Source organism: Crassostrea angulata, chromosome 3 (assembly GCF_025612915.1).
Source record: "Crassostrea angulata isolate pt1a10 chromosome 3, ASM2561291v2, whole genome shotgun sequence".
NCBI classification, from domain to species: Eukaryota; Metazoa; Mollusca; class Bivalvia; order Ostreida; family Ostreidae; genus Magallana; species Magallana angulata.
In genome coordinates this window covers 492402-506076 of record NC_069113.1, presented here as the reverse complement: position 1 = coordinate 506076, position 13675 = coordinate 492402, and the positions used below count along the sequence as shown (strand labels likewise).

The window sequence follows — 13675 nt, the reverse complement described above, 5'->3', positions numbered from 1 at the left end:
ACTATATAGCGCTTCCGGTTTTAAAATTAGACACTCAATATGGCAGGAAGTAGCGGTCGGGTGAGAAACAAAACAAACATTTTTAACCTATGTAACTTTTTTTTATTAGGCCTATACACATGCGCTTGTTTCATATAGGAGGTCTATTAACTATACACAATAACTGTGTATAGTTATCTATAATAGACCTCCTGTATGAAACAAACGCCTGTGACGCCTACGCTAAGCAAACAATGCAGTTTACTAGTTTAGTGTAAACACTAAAGAGAAACTTGTTACCATGTTACTGTGTTTTCTAAAATGTAATCAATGTGCAAAATATGTTAAATTCCTGTTATCTAGACCATACTGTTCATGCAAATCATTGTCCCATATCAAAGTCATTCTGTAACGCTGTCAGATTCCAATACCGGGCCGGGTAGCTCAATGGGCTGTCTCTATTTCCTCTATCCCATTACATTTGGTGCTGTGCCAACCCTAGGGCTGGGATAATAGTGTACTTAATGATTCAGTACAAATCACAATACATACTGAGATGCAATACAATACATACACTGTATCGCAATACATTGCAACTCAATTAACGGTATAGGGTTCGTTCGCCCTATCTACTTGTTTGCCTGAGTTCGTTCGCTCTAATTATCGTTCGCCCCTAATTCTCGTTTGCCCTAAACCTTGTTTGCTTCACCTAAACCTCATTTATAATCCACATCGCCATTTTAAGATAAAAATCTTTATTTCAAATTCTCTTTTACTTTTTAAATGATAAATTATAAGGCGAATGGACCTTGGGCAAACGGATCTAGGACGAACAAAAACTAGGGCAAACGGTGTAATGGGCGAACACCTTTAAGGGCAAACTAACATTCATTCTCAATTAACAAACATTTAAAACATGAAAAAGGGTTTAAAATTTATTAATTTGTTGATGTTTTACCGCATGTTCATAATGGTTTCATAATATTTCAAATGTCTTTATGAGCATTGCACAATTTACAAAACTGACACTTTAGTCTTCAATCTGTGGAGTGTACACTATTTTTGTCAGAAACAAGTAATCCAAAAAAGTACTTTTCACACTCAATTTCTTTATTGCAAAAGACATATGTCTTATTATAGCATTTATAATGGTGAACAATACAAAAATAAAGGCAAAAATGGACGGCCAGTCCTTACAAATCTTGTCTCTTGTGTACAAACTCAAATGTTTACAGAATAATTTGTATTAATTTTGGAGAATGACATGCAGGTTACTGAAAAATACATACAAAAATAACACATATATAATATATATATATATTAATAGTAATAAATAACAATTTAAGGAGGCAGACTTAAGTTTTCATTGCGCATGTTTTTGAGCATTCTAGTATAATACAGTGGATTGATATTCTTAGTAAATTTTTACGATGTCATTTATAAAATTGAACACAATAAACAAAATAAAGATAAAAATATTTAGATTTTATAAGAAAATTTTTGTTTTTTAAACGATTTTTCTGTTGTGCGGTAGGGGAGCATTGCGCTTTAATGATGTAGTGATAAAATGAAGCTTTGTAGGAGTACATTATAAGAAATAACATGAAAGAAAAAGTAAATTGTACACCGTTAAAATATTGTACACAGAATTATGCTATCCTTGGGGACATTTTTCTTATTTTTTGAATAAATCCATTTTACCAATCTTTATTCGTAATGCTTTAAATATATACCGGTAGCAAAACTTGGTGCATTTTAATATTATTAGATGGCCCCCACTAAAAACAAGTCGGTAGAATTTAGTATTTTTTACACATAAGGAAGGAAATGATATTACCAATCATATATTTGGCAAGAAATAAATAACAGTATAGCAACAGAATTGATGCACTAAGAAATTTCACAGGATTTGAGACACCTAGTTGATATTCACAGATATAAATTATATGTGTCTCAATCGGTCAATGATACCTACGGCATTACAGAATAGTTATAAAGTGATAGGCATGTGGCCAATAAGATGTCTGAATGATTAAAATTTTTGTAAAAAACTAATGTTGAGTCTTCATTATTATTGGCATTAAACACGGTGTATATTTTAACATAATCTATGATGTCCACTTTATAAGTACATGTATTACTAATTGCTCCTGTACTGTGTGTTTTAGTCTTTACAAAAAATGGACATGGGAGACTCCATGGATGAAGAGACCAGGCGACTGGTGCAAAAGCATCAGCTGCAAGACGATGCAACAGATGACTGTACGTACCAGGAATATTTTATTGAATATTAAATCATTAACGTAAAGATTGAAATCCTAAACTGGAAATTATCAGTGGATGCACCTTCATTAGCCAAGAATTCATTTTTTTATTCTCATCATATCAGAATCTTGGCTAGCGAAGATGCAGCGAGTGCAGAATAAACTCAACCATTACAATATTCGACAATGTACACATTAACTGTACATACTAATAGAGAACTCCCTGACTTGTTTTAATTTACAGCTGTGGAGGTTGTGATTTGGATGAGGGACAGGGTTGGAATTCATGTCACCCTGGAGTGTGCCGGTCACGAAGCTACCGCAGAAGACTTGTTTGAGGTGGTTGTTAAGGAGAGGAATCTGCCCCAGGACTGTGATAACGTTTTCTCCATCTGGCTCGTCTCTCCTCTTCTGGGTAAGACTTGTTCCAAGAATCATCCTTCGTTGATACTTGAGTATCTGTCTAGATTGATCTTTATTGAATATCATCAAGTTACTACCATAACATCCAATTCACAAATTATCTTTTACCTTATATTCTATTTTAATTGAATTTCGTACTGTGAATATCATAAATGGATAATGGAAAAAGTAATCATGTGCATTATTGATGAAGACTTGTTCTTATTCCTGTAGAATTAAGATTGAAAAAGAGCCACAAACCCTTCCAGTTTGCCCAGATGTGGGATGAATTCTGTGTGCTCTACACAGACTCCAAACCAGATGAAATTTCTAGAGGTGAGGTTTTGATTTGAAATATGAAGGATACAGGGTGTTAGTTTTTTGTAGGGATATAAAACATAGACAAATTTAAAAAAATGTGTTTTCTTTGTAGATGAACCTGTTGTAATGTTTCAGAGAAATGTATTTCTGACTTTGGAAGAAGAAATGAATGTAAGTCTAACTTGTCTATCAATGAAATTTATTTATGATATTTGTTTCAAGATTTGTGTGAAAGAACTTTTAAAGAAGTTATGTTAATTTTTGGATTTGACTTTCAAGATATGCCACGAAGTGATGTTGAGTTTGCTGTACCACGAGGCTAAATTTAATGTAATTGAGGGACGGTATGTTGTACAACCGGAGGAATACGACCAGCTGGCTGGCATCCAGGCATTGATCCATCTGGAGCATTATAACGCGAACACACACACTCGGGACCATTACAAGTACGTGCTGCCAAGCGGATGAAATTGGAATTTTAATTTCTGTATTTCAAAAAATCAGTCCTCTTAATTCTGATTTGTGTTTTTAGATACAATCAACAAAACGAATGAGTTAAACAAATTCAGTTAAAATTGGTTTTAAAAAAAACTGCAGTTTATAAGATAGTTTATGATGTTATTTTGCTATTTTTTTTGTAACAGAGAAGAACTTCACAAATTTTATCCAGAGTTCATGCGAAAGCCAAAAAGCACAAAGTTTTTTAAATTCGGTAAAAATGATGGAGTGGAACCTTTGGAGGTCCGAGTTGAGCGAGCCCACCGCCAGATCAGCGGGGCTTACAAGGACAAAGACATAAAGCAAGCTCTGCCCGCCCTTTACAGGACGTATCTAGAGGTGTGTTGGCAGTATGCCTTCTATGGGTAAGTCCTCTTACATAATACAACAGATACTGTAAAGTCTCAGGCATAACACAAACTTTTTTCAGCCAAAATTGGATCAAAAGTGGGGGATGCATATTGGACTAATTATTAATTAGGTCATTACTATTGATGTTGTTTTGGGTATGATCTGCAGACATAATTACTTTTGAGTGCTTAAGAAACATTATCAAACCATGCACATGGATGATTTTAACAAAAATCTCAATTAAAAGTTTCTTTGTTTTATGTGTGTGTGTGTTATACACAGGAACAGCTGGGTTTTTATTCCAGAATTCTACACCCAAGTTTTGGGGGTGCATATTATACACATGTGCGTGCTAAACACAAGACTCTACAGTATTTACATCCTCTGGAACGATTAGAGTTTGTAGGGGATAGTTTTTATGGGTTGCCAATTTTTCAACGTTTTTTAGGGACTTAATTTTTTGTCCTAAATTGTTTGATTATATTCAAGTCAAATTAGGTTTTCTAATTTTGTGTGGAGGTTAATTAGTGGATGAGAGGTTCCCCGGCATAAAATCCAAGAAAATGGAGCCACCAGGAATTCTACTGATTCAACATCAATTGTACTTGCAACTAAAGAAATTATGAAAATTTGTATCAGTGATAATTCATTTTGATGTGTGTCCTGTGTAAAAATACGGACAAATTTCGCTTAGGACACGATTATATGTACTTCCCAAAGGACGCAATACATTTTGAAATACACATACACATTTTTCTTGCGAAGAAATTTATAAATTCAATCTTTTCTTAAGCTACTAAGTAGATGCCCGAAATGTTCCTAATAAAAAAAAACACTACAAAAGAGGACACATTATTGTCAACACTTAGTGCATTAACCAATGAGATTCAACGACACGACATTACAAAGAGGGGGGTATTGATGTTTATCACAATACCACGAAATATAATAAATAAAAAGATAATATTACACCCGAACCAGGGTTTATAAAAAAAGAGACAAGTGGCAATTAATCCGACATTAATAAAAACAAGAGGTTCACGCTAAAAGGGACACTCATGATTGTGGTGATAAAGAAACAGAGAAAACTTGGAAGGGTCCCAGTGATAGCAATAAGCCGGTCTTTTAGTATGGTCATTTAGGTGTTTTTTAGGTGAAATAGATGTAGCTTGTTTTATAATGTTCTTTGTGGAGTAAATTATGGACTCATTGTTTTCGCCTTTGAACTCATAGTTATGATTAAGAGGGGTCCTCTGGACCCATAAAGACAATTTTCAAAATGAATCACTGATTCAACCCTTCAATGATTCACTGATACAACCCTTTTTACTTTGCTAAAGCTCAACTTATTGAATGCTTTGACCAAGAGAGACCAGACCCTTATCTTCTACTGTATAAAAGGGGGCCACTAGGTATAGATGCTTTCATGGATGTACATGTTTAAAGCAGTTTCTTTGCTATCATTTTTGTAGGAGTGCATTCTTTGAAGGTAAAATTCAGAAACAGGTGGGGAAGATTAAAGGTCACCTGCCGGGGGTAGAGAAGGACATGGAAGTATTGGTGGCCCTGAACACAGACGGGATCTGTATCATTGACCAGCTGAGAGAGGTAGGTACCTGTAAATCTAACCCTGACTCTAACCCTGAACACAGACGGGATCTGTATCATTGACCAGCTGAGGGAGGTAGGTACCTGTAAATCTAACCTTGACTCTTACCCTGAACACAGACGGGATCTGTATCATTGACCAGCTGAGGGAGGTAGTTACCTGTAAATCTAACCCTAACTCTAACCCTGAACACAGACGGGATCTGTGTCATTGACCAGCTGAGGGAGGTAGGTACCTGTAAATCTAACCCTGACTCTAACCCTGAACACAGATGGGATCTGTATCATTGACCAGCTGAGGGAGGTAGGTACCTGTAAATCTAACCCTAACTCTAACCCTGAACACAGACGGGATCTGTATCATTGACCAGCTGAGAGAGGTAGGTACCTGTAAATCTAACCCTGACTCTAACCCTGAACACAGACGGGATCTGTATCATTGACCAGCTGAGGGAGGTAGGTACCTGTAAATCTAACCCTAACTCTAACCCTGAACACAGACGGGATCTGTATCATTGACCAGCTGAGGGAGGTAGGTACCTGTAAATCTAACCCTGACTCTAACCCTGAACACAGATGGGATCTGTATCATTGACCAGCTGAGGGAGGTAGGTACCTGTAGGATTTGCCGTACAAGTGATAACTGTCAATTTAATTAAAATCACTAAATTATTGTAGATTGCTACACAAGGTCCTGGTGACATTTTAGCTATAAATTATACACAAATATTGACAAGGGACCCTCAGTTTTGGTTGTGGGCAACTGATTATTTGAAACCATAATAGACAAAATATTGTCCTGCATGAAGATGAGAAGAGGATAATATTTTCATCTCAAGAGGGGTCACATATCAAGTTTTGTACATCTCAATCACTAACATTTGTTAACCCACATTGTAAATGTTTTTGGAAAAACAGTAATGTTTCAGTTTCAGTCATAGCAAAAGCGGATCATCTGTATATCATTTTGACATTATGATATTGGAAACTCAATGTACAATTAGTTTACGATAATCAATATCAAGCTTTTATTTGGGACAGCTGTATTTTATAGCAAATCTTTGTAGAATCAAGTTGCCCTGAATAAAAAGTTTTTTTTTGCAGTAACTTACAAATCTACATGTAATTGAAGTTCAATAATCAAAATAATGTAACAAGAACATTAGGAGTCCATCACACTTGGAAGTCAACTCTTGGTTTGTAGGACCCAATGTTAGCCGTTCCCTACGAGGAGTTGTCATGGGCGCTGGACACGAACGAAGAGGAGGAGAACAGGATGGCCGTTCTAATGCTGCAGTTCCTGGTCAAGGAGGAGGGGGAAGAAGTTACCAAAGTACTACAGGTGTTCTCCAGTCAGGTAAATCTGTCAGGTTATTAATGGAGGGTGGGGGAACCAGTGACCAAAGTCCTACAGGTGTTATACAGTCAGGTAAATCTGTCAGGTTATTAATGAAGGGTGGGGGGGGGATAGGTGACCAAAGTACTACAGGTGTTCTCCAGTCAGGTAAATCTGTCAGGTTATTATTGGAGGGTGGGGGGACCGGTGACCAAAGTCCTATAGGTGTTATACTGTCAGGTTATTAATGGAGGGTGGGGGAACCAGTGACCAAAGTCCTACAGGTGTTATACAGTCAGGTAAATCTGTCAGGTTATTAATGGAGGGTGGGGGAACCAGTGACCAAAGTCCTACAGGTGTTATACAGTCAGGTAAATCTGTCAGGTTATTAATGGAGGGTGGGGGAACCAGTGACCAAAGTCTTACAGGTGTTATACAGACAGGTAAATCTGTCAGGTTATTAATGGAGGGTGGGGGAACCAGTGACCAAAGTCCTACAGGTGTTATACAGTCAGGTAAATCTGTCAGGTTATTAATGAAGGGTGGGGGAAACAGTGACCAAAGTCCTACAGGTGTTATACAGTCAGGTAAATCTGTCAGGTTATTAATGGAGGGTGGGGGAAACAGTGACCAAAGTCCTACAGGTGTTATACAGTCAGGTAAATCTGTCAGGTTATTAATGGAGGGTGGGGGAACCAGTGACCAAAGTCCTACAGGTGTTATACAGTCAGGTAAATCTGTCAGGTTATTAATGGAGGGTGGGGGAACCAGTGACCAAAGTACTACAGGTGTTATACAGTCAGGTAAATCTGTCAGGTTATTAATGAAGGGTGGGGGAACTAGTGACCAAAGTACTACAGGTGTTATACAGTCAGGTAAATCTGTCAGGTTATTAATGGAGGGTGGGGGAACGGGTCACCAAAGTCCTACAGGTGTTATACAGTCAGGTAAATCTGTCAGGTTATTAATGGAGGGTGGGGGAACCAGTGACCAAAGTCCTACAGGTGTTATACAGTCAGGTAAATCTGTCAGGTTATTAATGGAGGGTGGGGGAACCAGTGACCAAAGTACTACAGGTGTTATACAGTCAGGTAAATCTGTCAGGTTATTAATGAAGGGTGGGGGAACTAGTGACCAAAGTACTACAGGTGTTATACAGTCAGGTAAATCTGTCAGGTTATTAATGGAGGGTGGGGGAACGGGTCACCAAAGTCCTACAGGTGTTATACAGTCAGGTAAATCTGTCAGGTTATTAATGGAGGGTGGGGGAACTAGTGACCAAAGTACTACAGGTGTTCTTGCAATTAAATCCTGTAGATATAGCATTAATATATCAAGCTTTTGATTACCTGAAAGAGAGCTTAATTATAAAATTAATCTTGTTATAGTGATATATTTATGGTTAGGTCTTAATGTGACATATTTTAAAATATGTGCTATCCTTATTTCAATAATTGATATTTATTTAATTAAATATTAATTTAAATTAAATTAATTTGATTTAATCTTAATTTATTTGTAAAAATCACTTTGAAGCCTTGATTTTTTGTTTCTGCCTGCAGGCCAAGATGATGGATGCATTGATTGAATCGTGTGTGAAAAGGAAACATCAGCAGAGGGACCAGAGTGCTCGGGACGGAATCAGTGTCCCTGATGGAGCCGGAAAGAAGTTCAGGAACGGTAAGACTCTCTCCATCTCAGTGTACAAGCACAGACTGAAAAAAGGTCTTAGAAAACCAATTGTGTGAAACATATACAGTGTCGATACAACAGTTACAAGGCCAGCAGGCCGTTTTATATGGACAAACATTAATTTCAAATCTATGTTTTGATGTTTTCTAGCTAGAGACAAGTTTAACCTAGTGTTTGCTTTTAATGGTATTTGAATATAAAAGATTATGTTAAAAAATGCAAGATATATCAAATACATATACTTGAAATGTACAGTGTTCCTGTGTGAATGTACTGAAATATTGGTTGTGTATTCTTCATCTTTAACGTCATTGTGATATCTGTTTCAGAGAGATTCTGCAGCAAAATAACAAACAAACTGGAAAAAATGACACTGTCTACTTACTCACTAAAAGGTAAGGCAAAAAGCTTACTTACTTAAGGGAGGACAAACAATTTACTCACTAAAGGTAAGACCAACAGCTTACTCAATCAAAACAAACAACTTAATACGTGAAAGGTTAGGTCAACAACTTGCTCTATGGAAAGTAAAGCCAACAAGATACTAAAAGGTGAGGCATAAACTTACTCACCAAAGATAAAGCGAAAAACCTATTTACTGAAAGGTGAGGCCAAAAACTTACCTACTGAAACGTAAGGTCAACAACTTACCTACTGAAAGGTAAGGCCAACAACTTACTCACTGAAAAATAAAGCAAACTGAAAGGTAAGGTAAAGCCAATCCCTTTCTCAGTAAAAGGTAAAGTCAACACCTTTCTCAGTAAAAGAACAGACAAGCACCTTCCTCAGTGAAAGGAAGGCAAAAAACTTACTCACTGAAATATGAGACCGACAACTTATTAAGGGCAAGGCCAAAAGCTTACTCACTGAAAAGTTAGACCAACATGTTTGTCATTGAAAGATAAGACCAACTCCTTTCCCACTAAAAGATAAAACCAACAACTCACTGCAAGTCAAAGCAAACTGAATGAAAGGTAAGTCCAGTACCTTTCTCATTGAAAGGTAAGACCAGCACCTTTCCCACTGAAAGGTAAGACCAACACCTTTCCCACTGAAAGGTAAGGCATATACCTTACTCACTAAAGGGTAAGGACAACAAATGAATTATTGAAAAGTAGGTCAGCTAATTAATCAGTAAAAGGCAATACCTATTACTTAAAAATGAACATGAGTTCTAAAAGGCATTGTCTGTTGTATTTCTTTCTTCATCGCTTTCCCCTCAACCCCTATATAGACCACAGATCTCTTAACAGTCCAAAGTATTTCGCAAGGCAGCTTTTACCTGTGTGCCACACAGTGTGTGGACATACATCTTACAGTTCTGTGTCACTTGGTCGCAATGAACTAATCAATTTTATGCAATTATTCTAAGCCAGGAGAAAAGTAACATCAAATATTCACGTCAATGCATTATATACATTGTTATAAACAGACAATGCACACAAAGTAAGAAGTAAAAACTCAAAATTTAAGACTACATTAGCAAAAGTACATGTCACCCATTTGATTCAGTTGTGCTGTTGCTTATTTATAAGTTGTATTCAGCTTTGAAATAGACATGTATATTTATTTAATTTTTTGCCTCTTGTTTTGCTGAATACCTTTGAATACTGTGGACATTATTTGATAATCCATGGGTGATTATTGTGTGTATGTAATACAAATACCAATGGGTAATCATTGTATGTATGTGATACATATACCAATGGTTAATTATTGTGTGTATGTTTTACCTATACCAATGGTTAATCATTGTATATATGTAATACCTATACCAAATTACTGTGTGTATGTAATACCTATACCAATAGTTAATTATTGTGTGTATGTAATACATATACCAATGGTTAATTACTGTGTGTATGTAATACCTATACCAATGGTTAATTATTGTGTGTATGTAATACCTATACCAATGGTTAATTATTGTGTGTATGTAATACCTATACCAATGGTTAATTATTGTGTGTATGTAATACCTATACCAATGGTTAATTATTGTGTGTATGTAATACCTATACCAATGGTTAATTATTGTGTGTATGTAAAACATATACCAATGGTTTATCATTTTGTGTATGTAATACCTATACATATGGTTAATCATTGTGTGTATGTAATACCTATACCAATGGTTAATTATTGTGTGTATGTAATACCTATACCAATGGTTAATTATTGTGTGTATGTAATACCTATACCAATGGTTAATTATTGTGTGTATGTAATACCTATACCAATGGTTAATTATTGTGTGTATGTAATACCTATACCAATGGTTAATCATTGTGTGTATGTAATATGTATACCAATGATTAATCATTGTGTGTATGTTATACCTATACCAATGGTTAATCATTGTATATATGTAATACCTATACCAAATTACTGTGTGTATGTAATACCTATACCAATGGTTAATTATTGTGTGAATGTAATACCTATACCAATGGTTAATTATTGTGTGTATGTAATACCTATACCAATGGTTAATCATTTTGTGTATGTAATACCTATACCAATGGTTAATTATTGTGTGTATGTAATACCTATACCAATGGTTAATCATTGTGTGTATGTATTATTATATGTATACCAATGGTTAAATATTGTGTGTATGTAATACATATACCAATGGTTAATTATTGTGTGTATGTAATACCTATACCAATGGTTAATCATTTTGTGTATGTAATACATATACCAATGATTAATCATTGTGTGAATGTTATACCTATACCAATGGTTAATCATTGTATATATGTAATACCTATACCAAATTACTGTGTGTATGTAATACCTATACCAATGGTTAATTATTGTGTGTATGTAATACCTATACCAATGGTTAATTATTGTGTGTATGTAATACCTATACCAATGGTTAATTATTGTGTGTATGTAATACCTATACCAATGGTTAATTATTGTGTGTATGTAATACCTATACCAATGGTTAATTATTGTGTGTATGTAAAACATATACCAATGGTTTATCATTTTGTGTATGTAATACCAATACATATGGTTAATCATTGTGTGTATGTAATACCTATACCAATGGTTAATTATTGTGTGTATGTAATACCTATACCAATGGTTAATTATTGTGTGTATGTAATACCTATACCAATGGTTAATTATTGTGTGTATGTAATACCTATACCAATGGTTAATTATTGTGTGTATGTAATACATATACCAATGGTTTATCATTTTGTGTATGTAATACCTATACATATGGTTAATCATTGTGTGTATGTAATACCTATACCAATGGTTAATTATTGTGTGTATGTAATACATATACCAATGGTTAATTATTGTGTGTATGTAATACATATACCAAGTATACATGTTGAGTTGTTTTTATAATAGTTGTTTTTATCACACACATTTCTTATTTCAGGAGACAAGATCCCCATGAGAGACAGTAATTGAGGAGGTCGCTGTGGTCGGCTAACTAAGCTTTTTGCATAATAACCGTAGAATTTTTAGTTGATTTCCTGTCCAAAGGTTGTGACCTTGTAGAATAGCAAACCGTAAGATCAAACTTCAAGGACATAACTATGATAGAACAAAGCAAGACTTTGAAAAATGTTAAACTAGACGTCTTTATTGGAATCAGCTTCTAGATTAGCAAGACTTCAGATAATTCTCAACACATGTTTTTGCGCATTTTTGTATGACGTACCTTTGCATTGGAGGAGTCAATATACAAAAAAAAACACATTCTGGTATGTGTATCTGTTTCTTCACTCCAGTTTTGTGCTCATAATAAAAAACAGAATCCATTCAATACTACCCAAGGAAATTGATTTGAACATGTTTATGGTATGCACAGGATCAGTGTAAAATGTACAACCTGTTTATAATGCATTTTGTATCATTTATGTTATGAATTAAACATTTAATAATACGGCAACTGTTTTTACTGGCAATGTTGGTAATTGTTTAACTTTACTTCTTGGACATTCTTATTTGTTAATTTTCATGTATATGTATATCAAGTTTATGGTAGTATAAATACTTTGTACCCTAGCTACTGTAGTGTTTGATACACATTTTCATGTATATGTATTGAGTTTATGGTTGTATAAATGCATTGTACCCTACTGTAGTGTTTGATACACATTTTCATGTATATGTATTGAGTTTATGGTTGTATAAATACTTTGTACCGTACTGTAGTGTTTGATACACATTTACATGCAATTCTTTCATTGAGAATATTATTATATTTTTCATTCCAGTGTTTTACCTCTTATTTTATATAACATTACAGTGTCTAACTGGAAAGAATTTATGGAAATAGTTTGTATTTGTTCACAATTTATTCTACAAAAATTATTTTTAATGGAACTTCACACAGTTGCAGAGCTATGCAATTTAAATATACAAAGATATGTCTGTATTTCTTTGATGTTTGAAAATGATTGTTAGTATCTGGATAATGCCTTACAGTTTTAATTAATTGTACATTACTGAACTCTAATTTAATCATTATAAGCATCAGTATCTGCAATGCAAATACATGTACAACTTCAGTACTCAAATACCACTATAATATTAGTCCAAGTGAGATATGGAAATTCCAGTTACCATTTGTTTTAGAATAATATTATGGATTATAACCCTAATATCTGGAATCTTAGCAATACCTGCTGAACTGGGCTGTGTTTTGCAAAATAACTTACTGAACAGAGGGAGGTTTGACTGTAGTTTATGTTTTCCTATTAATAATAATTATTTTTATGGTTGATGTAATATTTATTTATCCTTTAGGTTACTGTGATATTAATCAAAAGATGTTTTATTGATAATTGATAATAAATTTATTTGAAACTTTTATGATATATATAAACTCATTCTAATATTGAAATAAAATTCACGGACACTGACGTGGGATGAAAACTAACAGCATGTATGATTGCATGTCTCTCTTTAGCACTAATTGGTACAATCCAAGTCCTGTTAACTTCTTTATATTTACATTTTTTAGTGTCTTTGCCTTAGTATTACATGTAATAACACTTACAACGATTTTGTACTATTCAGTCCAATAACTTCAAATAATGTATACTTGGGGCGCCAGCGGGGTTTGCTTATTTAAACATTTAATCGCAGAATGGCTGAAAATTATTTAAATATAAGTACCCGGTAATAAGGAATCATTCTTTGAATATCATGAGGGGATAATTTTGGTTGGGGTGTGATGAAATCT

The 13675-nt window shown here is 34.6% G+C and overlaps 1 protein-coding gene across 1 annotated transcript; it reads left to right on the top strand.

Annotated features, from left to right (window-relative positions):
- The first annotated feature begins 23 nt into the window (after nt 1-23).
- On the top strand, nt 24-13300 carry LOC128177434 (FERM domain-containing protein 8-like). Its single transcript, XM_052844145.1, has 12 exons — nt 24-60; nt 2148-2241; nt 2488-2658; nt 2880-2981; nt 3079-3137; nt 3246-3412; nt 3611-3829; nt 5288-5423; nt 6628-6780; nt 8322-8439; nt 8781-8846; nt 11861-13300. Exons 1-12 carry the CDS (start codon nt 40-42, stop codon nt 11890-11892), a joined length of 1338 nt encoding a protein of 445 aa, XP_052700105.1. The 5' UTR covers nt 24-39; the 3' UTR covers nt 11893-13300.
- Nucleotides 13301-13675: the final 375 nt, after the last annotated feature.